Genomic DNA, 15,140 nt, shown 5'->3' with positions numbered 1-15,140 from the left:
CCCAGGTGCACCCGCTGTGTCTCCGCCCGCCAGGAAAGAGCGCCACCCTCTTCAGCCGCCACACCAAGGCCATCGTGTGGGGCATGCAGACGCGGGCCGTGCAGGGCATGCTGGACTTCGACTACGTGTGCTCCCGCGACGAGCCCTCGGTGGCCGCCATGGTGTACCCCTTCACGTGAGTGCCCGGGCGCAGCACAGCCCCTTCTCCTCCTGGCCAGGAGGCAGGCCCTGACCTGTCCCCTGTGCCATCCAGGGGGGACCACAAGCAGAAGTTCTACTGGGGCCATAAGGAGATCCTGATCCCCGTGTTCAAGAACATGGCAGACGCCATGAGGAAGCACCCCGAGGTGGATGTGCTGATCAACTTCGCCTCCCTGCGCTCGGCCTTCGACAGCACCATGGAGACCATGAGCTACGCCCAGGTGCGCGCCGTGGCGGGGCCTCTGGGGACAAGGGAGGGGCCTGTAGAGGCCAGAAGTCAGGGCAGCTGGGGCACGGCTGCCCACCCTAGACGACCCTTGTGCTTGAAAAACAAGACCGAAGCTCTTAACAGAAGAGTTTGTTTTTGCATGCTGGGGATTGGGCACAGCGTCTTCGTACTGAACTTCTGCGTAGGGCCGGCGGTATAGCTCAGCGGCACAAGCGCCTGCCTGGCAAGCGCGAGGTCCTGAGTTTGATTCCCGGTACCAAAAAAGAAAAAAAAATTTCTGCCTGGTCCTTTACAAAAAACCTTCTATTTTGAGACAAGGTCTTGCTAAATTGCTAAGTTGCCCAGGCTGGCCTCAGACTTGCAGTTTCCTGCCTCAGGCCCCCGCGTGCAGGGATGACTGACAGGCGGGCAGCCCAGCGCCGGGCGTGTTTGCTCTCGCGGTCTCGGGGTGAGTGTCTCCGATGAGGGCGGCACGTATCCCTTGTGACCCCCCAGGGCGTCTCTGCCGGCTGACCTGCTGCCTTGCCCCTGCGCACGCCCTTGGCCCACCGGCATCGGCGTGAGAGGGGGCGGTGTGGACCTGGGTGGTTTGTGCGCCCGCCCTGCCCTGTGCTGCTGGCCAGATGAGTGAGTTTTCTGTCTGCGCGCGCGCCCGCCACGTGGGCTCACGCCCGCCTGTCGCGGTTGCCGGTAGGCGGGCCCTCCACCGGGGCTGTGCCCCCAGCCTCCTGCCTTGCTTTGGATTTTTGTTTGTTTTTATTTTGTTTTTTGTTCGTTTTTTGAGCCAGTATCTTGCTATGTGGCCCAGGCTTGCCTTGAACTTGAGGCGCTCCACCTGCCTCAGCCTCCCTAGTGCTGGAATTACAGACGTACACCTCCACGCCGGCCTTAATTGTTAACCAAGACTAAGAGTCACCTTCAAAAACACCCATTGTTCATCTATATATCATGGCTTGTTGTTTTATTTTTCTCTTCTTATTTTTGAGACTGGTCTCACTATAGTACCCACGTTGCATTTTCTGAACGTCTAAGCTCAAGTGATTCCCCTGACTCAGCCTCCTGAGTACTGGGATCAGGTCTGTGTCACTGTGCCTGTTTGTTACTGCACTGTTTTCTTTTTCTTTCTTTTTTTTTTTTTTTGGTCTTTTTGAGACAGGGTCTCGCTATACAATTCAGGCTGGCCTTGAGCTCACTTTGTAGCCCAGGCTGGTCTCGAACTCACAACAATCCTCTCGCCTCAGCCTCCCAAGTGCTGGGACTAGAGGTGTACGCCACCATGCCCGGCTGCTGCACTGTTTTCCGATGTGGTACTGACTTGGAAAAGCCCCGTGTCGATCAGGGTGTTGATTCTTTCATTGTCTGAACCCACATGGGCTCACTGTCCCTCCTGGCTGGAGGCACAGAAATGCTTTCATATCCAGTCCACGCAGGAGGCAAGCAGGTGCTTCTGCGACACGAGCCGCCCCCCGCCGTGCAGCGTGCACAGCGGCTGCCCGCGTGCGTGGGCGCCCGCTTGGCACATCCGCGCCCGGCCCTGCTTCCCCACCCACTTACCGTCTTGCCCAGGGTGCAGGTCTGGGGCACATGTGACAGATAATTGGTCTCCCTGAGCCTGGCTTACCCTGTCCACCAAGCTAGTACTGTGCTGCACGCACGCACTTCACCAGTACTCCACCGCACCCACCACGCTCAGACGCAGCGCACACCCACGCAGCGCGCTCACACCCCGCTGTACGCACACGCGGCACACTCACACTCCACCGCACACGCGCACCATGCACCGCCACGCGGGCCGCCCCCCTGCATTCGTGTGCTGTGGGCGCCACGCCAGTCTGTCACCTGCCGCTGTGAATTGTGCCTCAGTGAACGTGTGTGCAGGGTCACTTTGCACCCTGACTTAACTGCTTAACTGTGCCAAGGAGCAGGTAGCTGGAGCAAGCGGTAGTTCTATTTGTATGCTTTTTTTTTCCTTTTTCTTTTTAATTTGACAAGTCTTGTGTTTTGTGACAAGGCCTCACTATGTAGCACAGGCTGGCCTTGAGCTCAGGGCTCCTCCTGCCTCAGCCTCCTGAGGACACTGCCTCACTCAGTGATTATAAGCATGGGCCGCCTCACCTGGCTAGTCTTGGTTTATTGATGAGGCTCTGTACTGACTTCCATGCTGGCTTATTAATTAGTGGTATTTCCGGCAGCAGTGTAGACTGGCCCACCTTGGCCCTGGTGCTCCCCTCCTCCGCTTGCCGGGTGATTCTGTGTTCTTGGTGGAGCCCGCTGACGGGGGAAAGGTGGACTCAGGGTAGTTGGCCTTGCATTTCCCTGAGGGCAGGAGGAGGAGCATTTTCTCATGGACTGCTGCGTTCCTGCTTCTCGGGAACAGCATCTGTTGGTTTGTTTGCCTGCTGATGGGGCTGCCCAAAATTCTGGCGTTAAGCGGCTGAGTTCTGTGTAATTCTAGGCCCGGCTCCTGCGGGAGCGCGGCCGGCACAGCCTTCCGCCGTGCCGTGGGCCATCTCTGCACTCTGTTGGCGTTTCCCTTGCTGTGCAGAAACTGAACTTGGATGCAGTCTGGTTGCTGCTGTTGCCGCTGGAGTCCTGTCTGGGGTCAGCGCTTCCACATTTCGGGCCTCACACGCGGGCCTTGGCGGCGTTTGGAGTTGATTTTTATACAGGGGAGAGGCGGGCCTGCTTTCGTCTTCTCCGGGTGGAGCGCGCTGTTCTCAGCACCGTTTGTCAGCGGCAGTCTTTCTGAGTGTGGGGTTTGGCTGTTTGTCCAGGGCGGAGGGCTGAGTGGTGTGGGTCTGGTTCTGTGTCCTCTGTTCCTGTGAGAATAGTCCGTTGGTGCCAGTCCATGCGCTCTGGTCACTATGCATGAGTGGCTTTTTCAGTGTTGAACAGACATCGGCAGGGCGACACCTAGCCCACCACTTGTTTCTGTAGATACTTTGCTTGGGGGGTGTGACACTTGGTATTGAATTGGGGGCCTTGTACCTGCTGAGCAAACATGCTACCACGGAGCTACATCCCCAGCCGTTTTTTTTAAAATTATGTTATTTTGTTTTGTGGCAGGATCTCACTAAGTTGTCTGGAATTTGTGATCCTCCTGCCTCAGCCTCCTGAGTAGCTGGGGTTACAGGCCTCCGCCAGCCACCGTTCCTGGCTATAAGTGCAGATTTTGGTTAAAAGGCAGCTGTTCTCGTTCGTTCTCTCCTTTTTTTTTTGTTCTCGTACTGCGTTTTCACCCAGAAACTGCGCGGGCTGCACGCAAAGTCGTGGTGCAGTCTCCACGCCACTCGTCCCGGGTCCAGAGCTGCAGAGGGGCCGCGCTGGACTTCCTGGCCTCTGGCCGAGTGTGCAGGCCGAGGTCCTGCTGCCCGGGCCGCCCATGGGGGCGCAGTGGGGGCTCCGCAGGTGGCTGCATGAGCAGCCAGCACAGGACAGGCTGGATTGGGCGGGCAGGACTGTGGGCCAGGTGAGGGCGTGGCCAGGCGAGGGCGTGGCCAGGTGAGGGCGTGGCCAGGCGAGGGCGTGGCCAGGCGAGGGCGTGGCCAGGCGAGGGCGTGGCCAGGTGAGGGCGTGGCCAGGTGACCGCAGCAGGTGACCGCAGCAGGGTGTCAGGAACATCTGTGCCTGGACCCTTGCCCACCCTGGGCTGGGAGGGGCGGGGGACACGAGTCTCAGCATCCGCTCCTCTCCAGGCCCCGAGGCTGGAAGGGGCCTGGGGTGGCGCTGCCCTCGCCTGGCCGAGGCTGCAGGTCATGGGGTCCTTGTTCTAGATCCGCACCATCGCCATCATAGCAGAGGGCATCCCCGAGGCCCTCACGCGGAAGCTCATCCAGACGGCGGAGCAGAAGGGCGTGACCATCATCGGGCCTGCCACTGTGAGTGTCCCCGCTGCGGCCCCAAGAGGCCCCCCGCTCTGGTTCCTCTTCTGAGGGTAGATCTGGGACACGGCTGTTATCTGGGACCTGTCAAGGGGCGGAAGGCATGTGGTTTTGGGGTTTTCGGTGTTGCTCTGCCTTCATGTAACTCTGCCTTCGAGTTTTCCTGTAACTGTCAACCAAAGGAAAATCTAACTGTGGAGAGCTTGCTTCTGACCCGAAGCCTTCACATGAGAAAAAATTGCTCTCTAAACATTTTTGTTGTTGGTTTTTGAGACAGTCTTCCTGTGTAATCGAGGCTGGTCCCAAACTCATGGTGACCCTCCTGCCTCAGCCTCCCAAGTACTGGTATTATAATAGGTTTGTATTAACACTCCTGGCGTATTTTTTCTTGGTTGTTGCATTAAAAATTCCAAGCTAGGTTAGGAAAGTGTTACTTCATTTATACTTCCCTGAGTTGTTAAATTTTAAAAGTTCAAAAACTAAACATTCCAAACTAGGATTGTTTTCCTTTTTTTTTTTTTTTTTTGAGACAGTCTCACTATGTCGCCCAGGGTATCCTTGAACTCGGAGTTATCCTCCTGTCTCAGCCTCCCTGGTGCTGGGATTATAGGTGCACCACCACACCAGGCCCAAGCTAGGAATTTTGAATAGAAAAGCGAGGCCCCTTGGTGCACACCGGTCCTGGGTGCCGTGACCTGGGAGTGAGGCGGGTGACTGAGCCCTGAGTGTCTGGATCGGGAGCCACAGGGCGGGCCACGCTTACGGTCCCTCACTCTCAGCCAGAGGGCTGGGTAGAAGGGGCCCTCGTGTGACCGGCGTCTCCCCGCAGGTGGGAGGCATCAAGCCGGGCTGCTTTAAGATCGGGAACACCGGGGGGATGCTGGACAACATCCTGGCCTCCAAGCTGTACCGGCCGGGCAGCGTGGCCTACGTGTCCCGCTCGGGGGGCATGTCCAACGAGCTCAACAACATCATCTCGCGCACCACCGACGGCGTCTACGAGGGCGTGGCGATCGGCGGGGACAGGTGAGGAGCGCGGCCACACACCCAAGTTCGGGGACCAGGCGCTGCCTCGGGGTGGGGCCTGCGGGGCGCAGCCCAGCCACAGCCCAGGAGAAAGCAACAGTGAGGACTGCGGCTTGGGCGTTGAGCAAAGCGGTGCCCGGGCCAGCGGGTCACCCCGTGTGGCCCTCGGCGTCCAGCCAGGGAGGCTGAGTGCGCTCTCTGTACAAGCTGCCAAGCACGCCCAGCACTTAGCTGTTGGGGTCACTGTTTTGTTCTGTTTCTTGGGTCTTCTTTGAGACAGGGTCTCACTATGTAACCCAGGTTGGCCTGGAATTCGTGGTGGTCCTCCTGCCTCAGCCCCGAGTGGTGGGATTACAGGCGTGCGCCAGCATGTCCAGCCCGTGTTGTTTTATTAGCGGGAGCGGGGCTCGGGGCCCAGAGTGTGTCGGTTGGAGGGAGCACTGCAGCGTTCAGCACATGGGATAAGCACAGCCGAGGCCAGGAGACCAGGGCCCACATCCCTGCCGTGGCCCCGTGGCAGCCCGGGCACATTCTAGCCCGGCAGTTGGACCGTGGCTGCACCTGGGGCTGGCTCCGCGCCTGCTTCCGTGTCCTGTCCCAGCACTGTGAGGGGAACATCACCTGCACCCCGTGGTTTCCAGTAAATGCTTACCTGTGGGGCCAGGTTGGGGAGCGGCTGCCGGGGCCCTGGCTTGGGTGGGGGTGGTGAGGCCCAGTAGAGCGCAGCGCGGAGGGAAGGGTGATGGGGCTGCAGGGCCCCTGGGCGCGGGCCAGGGTTCCCCATGGGCTGCTGAAGCCTCCCAAGTCCACGTTCAAGAGGAAAGGTGGCAGGTTCCATCTTTCTGCTGGCTATGGTGGCGTGGTGCACACCTATAACCGCAGCATTCTGGAGGCTGAGGCAGGAGGATCACTGTGAGTTTGAGGCCAGCCTGAGCTACATAGGAGATCTTGTCTCAGACCAAGGTTCCACCTTTCTGACCAACCTGGACATATTTTGAAACTGCCACACGGGTGCTTCTGAGGACGCCCCCTGCTGCCAGGGAGCCCCTCTGGCCTCGTTCTGTAGACTGTGTTTGCCCTCTCCACCCGCACGGCCCCTCCCCTGAGCCCTGTGCCTGTGCCCCGGCTACCCACAGATACCCCGGCTCCACCTTCATGGACCATGTGCTGCGGTACCAGGACACCCCGGGGGTCAAGATGATCGTGGTGCTCGGAGAGGTAAGACCCTTAGGAAGCTGCAAGGGGAGGCACCGGGCTGGGTGCCGGGCGAGCGCGCTCTGTGGGCCTCCGCCTTCAAAAGCTGTGAAAGGAAATCTAGCTTTTGGTTCCGAATGACACCATCCCGGAGGCGGTGCCATTTCACTGTGTCCCTGGGCGTGGCACGGGCGTCTTCCTGCCAGGGCCATTGGACCTCAGCTCTGTCCTGGCGTTGTGCCCCATGCCTGCCCTGCTGCGACGGCTGAAGTCAGAGGGGCCCTGTTACAGTTTCCTGTGTCCCCAGCCCCTCCTGAGTGTCCCTGCTGCGTCACCTTCTCTGGGTCAGGACTGGGCATCCAGGGCTTCCTGGAGGAGGCCGCTGTCTCCTGGAGCCGTCCGTGTCCACGCCGGGCTTTCCCTGCCGAAACCCTCCTTCCGCTCTTCCACGGGGCCAGGGCTCGAGCCCCCTGCCGCCTCAGGCCCCGGTGTGAACGGCCCCTGTGGCGTGTGGGGCGTCTTTCCCGAGCCACCCCAGGATGGCTCTGCTAACCTAGGCTCCTCCCACGCCCTTGCCCTGCAGATCGGGGGCACGGAGGAGTACAAGATCTGCCGCGGCATCAAGGAGGGCCGGCTCACCAAGCCCGTGGTGTGCTGGTGCATCGGGACCTGCGCCACCATGTTCTCCTCTGAGGTGCGGTCGCCAGGTGCTGGGGCAGCTAGGGTGGCTGGGTGGGTGCTCACGGGGCCTGCGGGGCCTGCAGACAGGCCCTGTCCCCCAAAGTCTTAAGACGTGCCCTTGGGGCCCGAGTCCTCTTCACACCCGGGCAGCCGCGGTGCCTGGGGAAAGCACTGGACCCTGTGCCCGGAGGCCTGTTTCTATTTCCTGTGAGCTCACAGGCGGCGCCACAGCGCCTGGACCCACACCCCACACGCTCCCTGGGGGCCACGCAGGCCACTTCCCCGGACTTCCAGCTCGCGGTTTGTAGGGAGCGCTCATGGCCACTGGGGGTGAGCAGAGCCCTGAGAACGTGCTGGAGCGGAGCCAGGTCCAGGCGCACGCACGCCTGACCTTCCAGCACTGGGGAGGCTGAGGCAGGAGGCTCGACCTTCTGGGTGTGGCCACCAGGCTTTCGTTGTGGCTGCCGTGACTAGATGCCGAGCAGCCTCCTGCGGATCTCTGCCTCGGTTTCCCCTAGGATGAGCATGGCCCACCGTGCTTGCTTAGAGAGTGTGGCTGACGCTGGACGAAGGGCCCCGTGGCCCGGCCCATGCCGGCTGTCCCTGCCCAGCCCGCTGTCGCCCAGGACTCGCTTGGCAGCCTGTGGCCCTTGGTCTCGTTCTCAGGTCCAGTTTGGCCACGCTGGAGCCTGTGCCAACCAGGCGTCCGAAACCGCAGTGGCCAAGAACCAGGCCCTGAAGGAGGCGGGCGTGTTTGTGCCGCGCAGCTTTGACGAGCTTGGCGAGATCATCCAGTGAGTGGCCCTGGGGCGGCCTCTGTCCCTGGCGGCCCCCACGCGTGGTGGCCCGCCAACGCGGGGAGACCCACCTTCGCTGTGCCCGAGGTGGAGGTGTTGGGTGTCCCACTCCCCTCTGCCCTTCCCGAGCCCCGCCCAGTGAAGGGGCCAAGCCCTGGGGCCTTCTCGGCCTGGCCTGGCTCTCGTGGCTCCTGAGTTGTGGCTCTCAGCAAAGGCGTCCACACCCTGCTGTGGTGAGGCTGTCCTCATAAGCTGTCCCCTTGCGCCCCCAGGTCCGTATACGAGGATCTTGTGACCAGAGGCGTCATTGTGCCTGCCCAGGAGGTGCCTCCCCCCACGGTACCCATGGACTACTCCTGGGCCAGGGTAGGTCCCAGGGCATCCTGGGGTGGGCAGGGAGGCTTGGGACCTGGGTGGTGGGGTTGGGTTTGATCCAGTCCAGTTCCCAGCAGCCAGGTCCCCAAGCACAAGTTCAGAGGACTGCGGCAGCTGCGTCCCACGCCGTCGCCCGGCCTGGGAGCTGGGGTCTAGGTACAGGTGGTATCCCCCAGCGTGCAGCACAGGGTCCACGCCGCCTCACTCTCGGGGGCCTTGGTGAAGAGCCGGGCCAGTGTTCTTGTCAACAAGGGCTCTCGAAACCAGCATATCCTAGGGCGGTGGTGCATACCCCTCATCCCAGCACTTGGGAGGCTGAGGCAGAAGAGTCAGAGTTTGAGGTCAACCAGGGTCACTTAGCAAGACCTGGTCTCACACGAACAAAAAATCACTGTGAAACAGGAAAAGTTGGTTAGTCACACTCACTATAAAAGGGACCCAAATAAAGCTGATACCAGTTTCCCCATGAGGTCCAGGTGGGCGGGTTATTTGATGAGACGGGTTTGGCAGGTATGAGGAAGCCTGTCGTCTTGATTAGTTTTTTTTTTTTTTTTTCTCATTGCTGAGACAAAATACTCGACACCCAGAATCAAGGAAGGAAAGGTTTATTTAGCTCACATTTTGTGGAGGTTTCAGTCCATACTCGACTGGCTCCAAGGCAGAGGGGCACATGGCAGAGGCAAACATTCACGGCAGCAGAAGACGGCAAAAATCAACAAAAGGGAGGAGCCCCGGCAGGCAGCCTCTTCCCCTCCCTTACATTGTATGCAAACTGCCCGCCCCAGGGCAGGTGTAGCCCTCACACCCATAATCCCAGCAGTGGACCATGGATCAATCATAACTCTGGAAGCCGCCCGTGACCTGTGATGGCTTTGGGGGACATCCAGACACAACTGTCACACCCGTTGGTTCACCTGTTCCTGGGAGGAGGACACAGGTGTTCCTGCATGTCAGTGAAATGCACAAGTACTGGCGGCCCAGGAATTCTGAGTCCAGACAGCTGCCTCTGAGAAAGGCTTTCAATTTATACAAAGCAACACTTTGAAGAAGTTTTGTTTTTTGAGGCAGAATTTCACCATGTCATTCAGGCTGGCATTGAACATACTCTGTACCCCAGGTTGACCTCAAACTTACAGGGATCCTCCTGCTTCAGGCTCCCAAGTGCTAGGATGACAGGTGTGCGCCGCCATCGCCAGATCCAAGAATTTTTTTCAGTCTTTGTCGGTGGGGTTATTAGTGGATTGTAGTGTGCTTTCGTTTGCTTTTCATAACGAAGTGGGCCCTGTGGGTTTCCATGTCCTGTGTGGTCCCATCAAAGGACATCTGTACTTCCTTCTTGGGAGGAGTCTGTCCGGGAACTGCCAGCCGTGCTTGGCACCTGCGGTTCTGTGCAGTCCCCGTAGCCCTGTGCCTCTGTCCTTGTCTGTGCTCAGGAGCTGGGTCTCATCCGCAAACCTGCCTCCTTCATGACCAGCATCTGCGACGAGCGCGGCCAGGAGCTCATCTACGCTGGCATGCCCATCACAGAGGTCTTCAAGGAGGAGATGGGTATCGGCGGCGTCCTGGGCCTGCTCTGGTTCCAGAGAAGGTGGGCTTAGCACTAGTGACCTTCCCAGACTGATGCGCAGATGGGGTGGGCTTGAGGGGTGACCGGGCCACTGTAAGGCAGAGAGGACGGAGCAGCGACCCCCTTAGAGGTCTCAAGCAACCCCTTTCTCCGGGGACTTTTAAAGAAACAAATGTGAGCCAGGCGTGGTGGTGCACACCTGTAATCCCAGCACTCGGGAGGCTGAGGCAGGAGGATCTTTGCGAGTTCGAGGCCAGCCTGGGCTACAAAGTGAGCTCAAGGCCAGCCTTAACTGCAGAGAGAAACCCTGTCTCGAAAAGACAAAAAAAAAAATGTGGGCGTCAGGCAGCAGGGCAGAGTTGCTGGGGGCATGCGACAGGCTGGGAGCTTTGAGAGCACTGCAGATTCACTCTGCAAACACAAGTCTTGTCCCCTGAATGTTGTCCCCACGGCATCCCAGATCAGCACCCCCATCCCAGCGGCCGGGCAGGGAGGGCCTCGTGCCTGGCCTGGGTCCCCACCCTCAGGTCTAGACCCAGTCTCCACCCTTCGGGGAAGACCGGCTGTGTGACACTGGTGGGGGTGCCACGGGTACCGGTCCAGTCCTGCGCGCAGCACAGGCAGAGCCAGCCGTGTGATACCCGGCTCTCCGCGCCCCGCTGCTCCCTCAGGCTGCCCAAGTACGCCTGCCAGTTCATCGAGATGTGCCTGATGGTGACCGCCGACCACGGGCCCGCCGTGTCTGGCGCCCACAACACCATCATCTGCGCCCGGGCCGGGAAGGACCTGGTCTCCAGCCTCACCTCAGGGCTGCTCACCATCGTAAGCACGGCGTCCGGGAGGGAGGCGGACCCTGGCTGTCGCAAGTGGGGACCTGGCGGAGTCCAGAGAGGAAAGCCAGGCAGGGGCCGAGCGGCGTCCCGTAGCCATCTGCGGAGCTCAGGGCAGGCCTGAGGCCTGAGCCCTGCTCTTCCTCCCCAGGGGGATCGTTTTGGGGGCGCCCTGGACGCAGCCGCCAAGATGTTCAGTAAAGCCTTCGACAGCGGCATGATCCCCATGGAATTCGTAAACAAGATGAAGAAGGAGGGGAAGCTGATCATGGGCATCGGCCACCGTGTGAAATCGGCAAGTCTGGGCGCTCTGCTGGGCGGGGGTGATGCATCGGGGACCCCAGAGCTGCTGATCCCATGCTGCGCACGGAAGCCAAACCCAAGCTGCTGTCTTCCCGTGTCGCTGAGGCCGGTGGTGCCGAACCTGCGGTGTTTGGGCGCGGCAGGCAGCTGTGTGCTGGAGAGCTCTAGAGGGTTCGCCTTTGCCATGTAGAGCCCAGAGCTCCCTGGACAGGCAAGGGCCACACAGCCACCGGCAGGGCAGGCGGCTGGCTCCGAGGGCTTCAGCGCTCTGCCTTCCTCCCCAGAGGCCAAGGTGGCCTGGGACTGGGGAGCGCTGAGTGCCCGGAGGGTCTCTGGGCCGCCCGACAGAGTGTAGGGTTTTCCCTGGGATTTGAGGGTACCCTGCTGCCCACATCCGAGCGGCGCTTGCCTGGTGCAGGTGGGGTGCGGCCTGGCTGGCGGCTGAGCCGAGGCTCCGGGTGGGGTGCTGGTGCCTGGCCGGATCGGCTCGGCAGCTGGGCGCCCCCTGTGGTGGTGAAGAGCCCAGGAGACAGCCATGGCAACGGGCAGCTGCAGGTGGGTGACAGGACCGGAACTCTGGCTCTGATTCCAGATCAACAACCCGGACATGCGGGTGCAGATCCTGAAGGACTACGTGCGGCAGCACTTCCCCGCCACGCCGCTGCTGGACTACGCGCTGCAGGTGGAGAAGATCACCACCTCCAAGGTACCAGCGGGGGGCCGGGGGCCCGAGGGACTCAGCTGGGCCTGGAAGTCGGGACTTCCGGTTCCTCCGTGAATCCTGCAGGCGACTGGCCATCAGCCGAGTCCTTGGCCACACGGGCAAGGGCCTGGGGAGTCCCCAGCTTGTGGGAGGCTTTCTACTGCTGTCAGAATGAGTAGCCGGGAGTGATGGTGCTCTGCGTGATCCCAGCACTCGGGAGGCTGAGGCGGGGCGCCCTGACGGTGGAAATACTGTGAGGGTAGAAAGCGAGGTGACAATCATGCAAGTCCCTTGGCTTCGCAGAAACCAAACCTGATCCTGAACGTGGACGGCCTCATCGGGGTGGCTTTCGTCGACATGCTCAGGAACTGCGGCTCCTTCACTCGGTGAGCGCCAAGCGCCTGTTCCTCCGCACATTGCTTCTGGGGGGTGCAGTTTGAGACTGGGTGTCGCTGTGTAGCCCAGGCTGGCCTCGAGCTGACAGCGATCCTCTTGCCTCCGCCTCCTAATGCTGGGATGACAGGCGTGCACCCCCACGCCCAGCCTCTGCACCAGTTTCTCCTTGTGGTTTCTTCCCAACTGTAAGGGCAGCGCGTGCTCCCAGGATTCAGGAGGTGAAGGGACAAAAGCCGCCCCTCCCCCATCCACACACCTTGCTTTTCCACTTTGGAGCCCGAGCTGCCCCGGGGCGGCGTTAGCGCCCTGTGCTGGGGCGACCTGGGCCGTATCCAGCCCCTGGTGCCTGTTGCAGGGAGGAGGCCGACGAGTACATCGACATCGGAGCCCTCAACGGCATCTTCGTGCTGGGCCGCAGCATGGGCTTCATCGGTGAGTCTGGCCGTGCTTGTGCTCCCAGCCGTCTCGTCGCGGTTCTCTTACTCTCGGGAAGGACTTCACTTGCCGCCACAGGAGAAGGATTGAAACCTGACAGTTCGCTTTTGGGGAGTCCGGGGCAGATCCAGATTTACTTCCCCGCTTCCTTGTGTCCGGTTTATCTTTTTTTTCCTTCTTTCTTTTTGAGACAGGGTCTTCCTGTGTAGCCCAGGTTGGCCTTGGACTCACAGCGATCCTCCCGCCTCAGCCTGCCCAGTGCTGGGGTTAGGGGTGCCCACCATGCCAGCCTCCCTGTTTCTGTGGGCAGCTCTCCCTTCCTCATTCTCTGCCCGCGCTGCCTCCCGGGCCCTGACAAAGAGGTGTCCTCGTTTCAGGGCACTACCTGGACCAGAAGAGGCTTAAGCAGGGGCTGTATCGCCACCCGTGGGACGACATCTCCTACGTCCTCCCGGAGCACATGAGCATGTAGCCGGCCTGGAGGCCTCGCCGTGCAGACAGGAGCTCCCAGAACCAGGGCGAAGACAGCTGGCAGCTGCGGGCGGGGCCCCAGAGAGGCCCCAGACCAAGGCACGGGCCGGCACCATGCAGTCTTACAAAGCGGCTTACTATTTTTTTTTATAAGCATAGAAGTCGAAATCAAGCCTACACACGTGACGTTTGCTGTGCTCCCTGCTGTATTTATTATGCAGAAGTATCCGCCCGCCTTCTGTCCCGGGTGTTCTTCCTGCCGGGGGTTATAATGTGGATTTCGTTCTCCTGTCGGTGAAATTGTTCCCCCTGGGGAGAGAGGAGAAGTTCAGACTTCAAGATACACACAAAGGACCCCTGGTGTCTTGTCTTTCTCACTTTGGTTTCTTCCTTCTGATCTAACATGAACATTGTATTACTCTGATTTTTAAGGATCTTTTTGTATGTTACGTGTTCTGGGTTATTTAGGATCCCACCGACATGTTCACGTCAGTCTGCTGCTGTCGGGTGGGCGGGACCATGGCACCTTAGCCACCGTCACACCTGGTGGAGTGGTGGTATAAGGTGTGACATTTGACACACCTGTGCTTAAAGAAAGCGCTATGCAGAAAGCTGTGAAACCCCCTTTGCACCCTCTGTTGTTGCGGCTGGCTTGTCTGTCGCCGAGTTTGGGCCCCAGGGCTCCTGCCCGGCCCCCAGTGTCAGGGACCCACAGTGATGGAGCGGTTGCACCTCCGTCCTTCTCTGTATTGTCATAGTTTAGTTTGAATAAACTATACAGTAACAGGAAAGCCTGCCGTGGTGTGTGTCTGTGCCTTTCAGTTACACTTTGAGAGTTTGAGTTGTTTCTTTGTTGATCTGTTTATTTTTGAGACAGGGTTTTACTATGCAGCTCAGGCTGACCTTAAACTCACTTTGTAAAGCCAGGCGTAGTGGCGCACGCCTGTAATCCCAGCACTCAGGAGGCTGAGGCAGGATCCTTGGGAGATGGAGGCCAGCCTGGGCTACAAAGTGAGCTCAAGTGCAGCCTGAACTGCATAGCAAGACCCTGTCTCAAAAAGACAAAATAAACACCCAAACAAACGCACTTTGCAGCCCAGGCTGGCCTTGAACTCTCAGTGATCCTTCTGCCTCAGCCTCCCAAGTTCTGGGATTATAGGTGTGCGCCACCATGCCTGCCCACAGGCAGTTTTTAAATGCTGATCCACCTCTTGAAAAAATGAAAATACCAACTTCAAAAAAATATAAAAGTTCTGTCTCCCCTCAACCTGTTATCTCCCTTTTCCTCAGTGAATGGAACCCAGTTTCCCCCCCTGCCTCTGCTGTCAGCTCCAAGGCCTGCTGATGACCTTGTAACAACCCACTCTCCAGCAGACTGGTATTTTAAAAGCACATGAAGCTGGGTGTGGTGCTGCAATCTGTAATCGCAGCACTTGAGAGGCTAAGGCAGGAGGTTCCTTGAAAGTTTGAGCCCAACCTTGGTTACAAGTGAGTTCAAGACTAGACAACTACATAGTGAGACCCTGTCTCCAAAAGACAAAAAAAAAAAAAACAAAACACATGAAGCTGAGCCACTCTTGCTTAAAACTCCCAATTGGCTTTTACTATTGTCTTTTGATGAAGTAGGAAGCCATGCCTTTGAACCTAACCCTAAGCAGAACGTTTCACTCTGCAAAAACTCATTTACAGTGTCACTCTCTGTGTTGCAGATTTCACCCTGGGAAGCATGAGGATTTATTTTAGGTTACACTAACTAGCAGTCTTGTGTCCAAAAGGCTGAACCCAGAACAAAGAAAGGGCTCCAGTTTTTTTTTGTGTGTGTGGGTGTTTGGGATCAAACCCAGGGCCCTGTGCATGCAAGGCAACAGCTCTGCCACTGAGCCACATCTGTAGCCCCCAGGCTCCAGTTTTACGCATGCTGAGAAAGTTAGTCTCTTTAACTGCAAAACTTGTGGGCAGGCAAGCAAGTTTGCAGGAGAACAAAAGCAGTTTGTCAAGCTGTGACACGGGAACAGGTCATAAAACTTACAGGGACAAGCCGGGTGAGGTGG

At 58.9% G+C, this 15,140-nt stretch overlaps 1 protein-coding gene across 2 annotated transcripts in view; it reads left to right on the top strand.

The window, feature by feature from the left end:
• Acly (ATP citrate lyase) overlaps positions 1 to 13,880 on the top strand; it is a 32,916-nt gene extending 19,036 nt beyond the window's left edge. For both annotated transcript variants that reach the window (XM_005394423.2, XM_005394422.2), the window contains 15 exons: positions 34 to 175; positions 254 to 422; positions 4,204 to 4,308; positions 5,141 to 5,337; positions 6,474 to 6,555; positions 7,115 to 7,225; positions 7,879 to 8,006; positions 8,282 to 8,375; positions 9,818 to 9,972; positions 10,623 to 10,773; positions 10,933 to 11,076; positions 11,677 to 11,790; positions 12,091 to 12,173; positions 12,539 to 12,615; positions 12,996 to 13,880. In XM_005394423.2, the coding sequence (XP_005394480.2) occupies positions 34 to 175; positions 254 to 422; positions 4,204 to 4,308; positions 5,141 to 5,337; positions 6,474 to 6,555; positions 7,115 to 7,225; positions 7,879 to 8,006; positions 8,282 to 8,375; positions 9,818 to 9,972; positions 10,623 to 10,773; positions 10,933 to 11,076; positions 11,677 to 11,790; positions 12,091 to 12,173; positions 12,539 to 12,615; positions 12,996 to 13,090 (1,847 nt within the window). In that variant the 3' untranslated portion in view covers positions 13,091 to 13,880. The remainder of the gene's footprint in view (positions 1 to 33; positions 176 to 253; positions 423 to 4,203; positions 4,309 to 5,140; positions 5,338 to 6,473; positions 6,556 to 7,114; positions 7,226 to 7,878; positions 8,007 to 8,281; positions 8,376 to 9,817; positions 9,973 to 10,622; positions 10,774 to 10,932; positions 11,077 to 11,676; positions 11,791 to 12,090; positions 12,174 to 12,538; positions 12,616 to 12,995) is intronic.
• The last annotated feature ends 1,260 nt before the right edge of the window (positions 13,881 to 15,140 follow it).

This window comes from Chinchilla lanigera, unplaced genomic scaffold (genome assembly GCF_000276665.1).
Source record: "Chinchilla lanigera isolate Chin_1 unplaced genomic scaffold, ChiLan1.0 scaffold00050, whole genome shotgun sequence".
Taxonomy (NCBI): Eukaryota; Metazoa; Chordata; class Mammalia; order Rodentia; family Chinchillidae; genus Chinchilla; species Chinchilla lanigera.
Note: the sequence above shows the minus strand (reverse complement) of the source record. Positions and strands in the feature narration are given on the sequence as shown.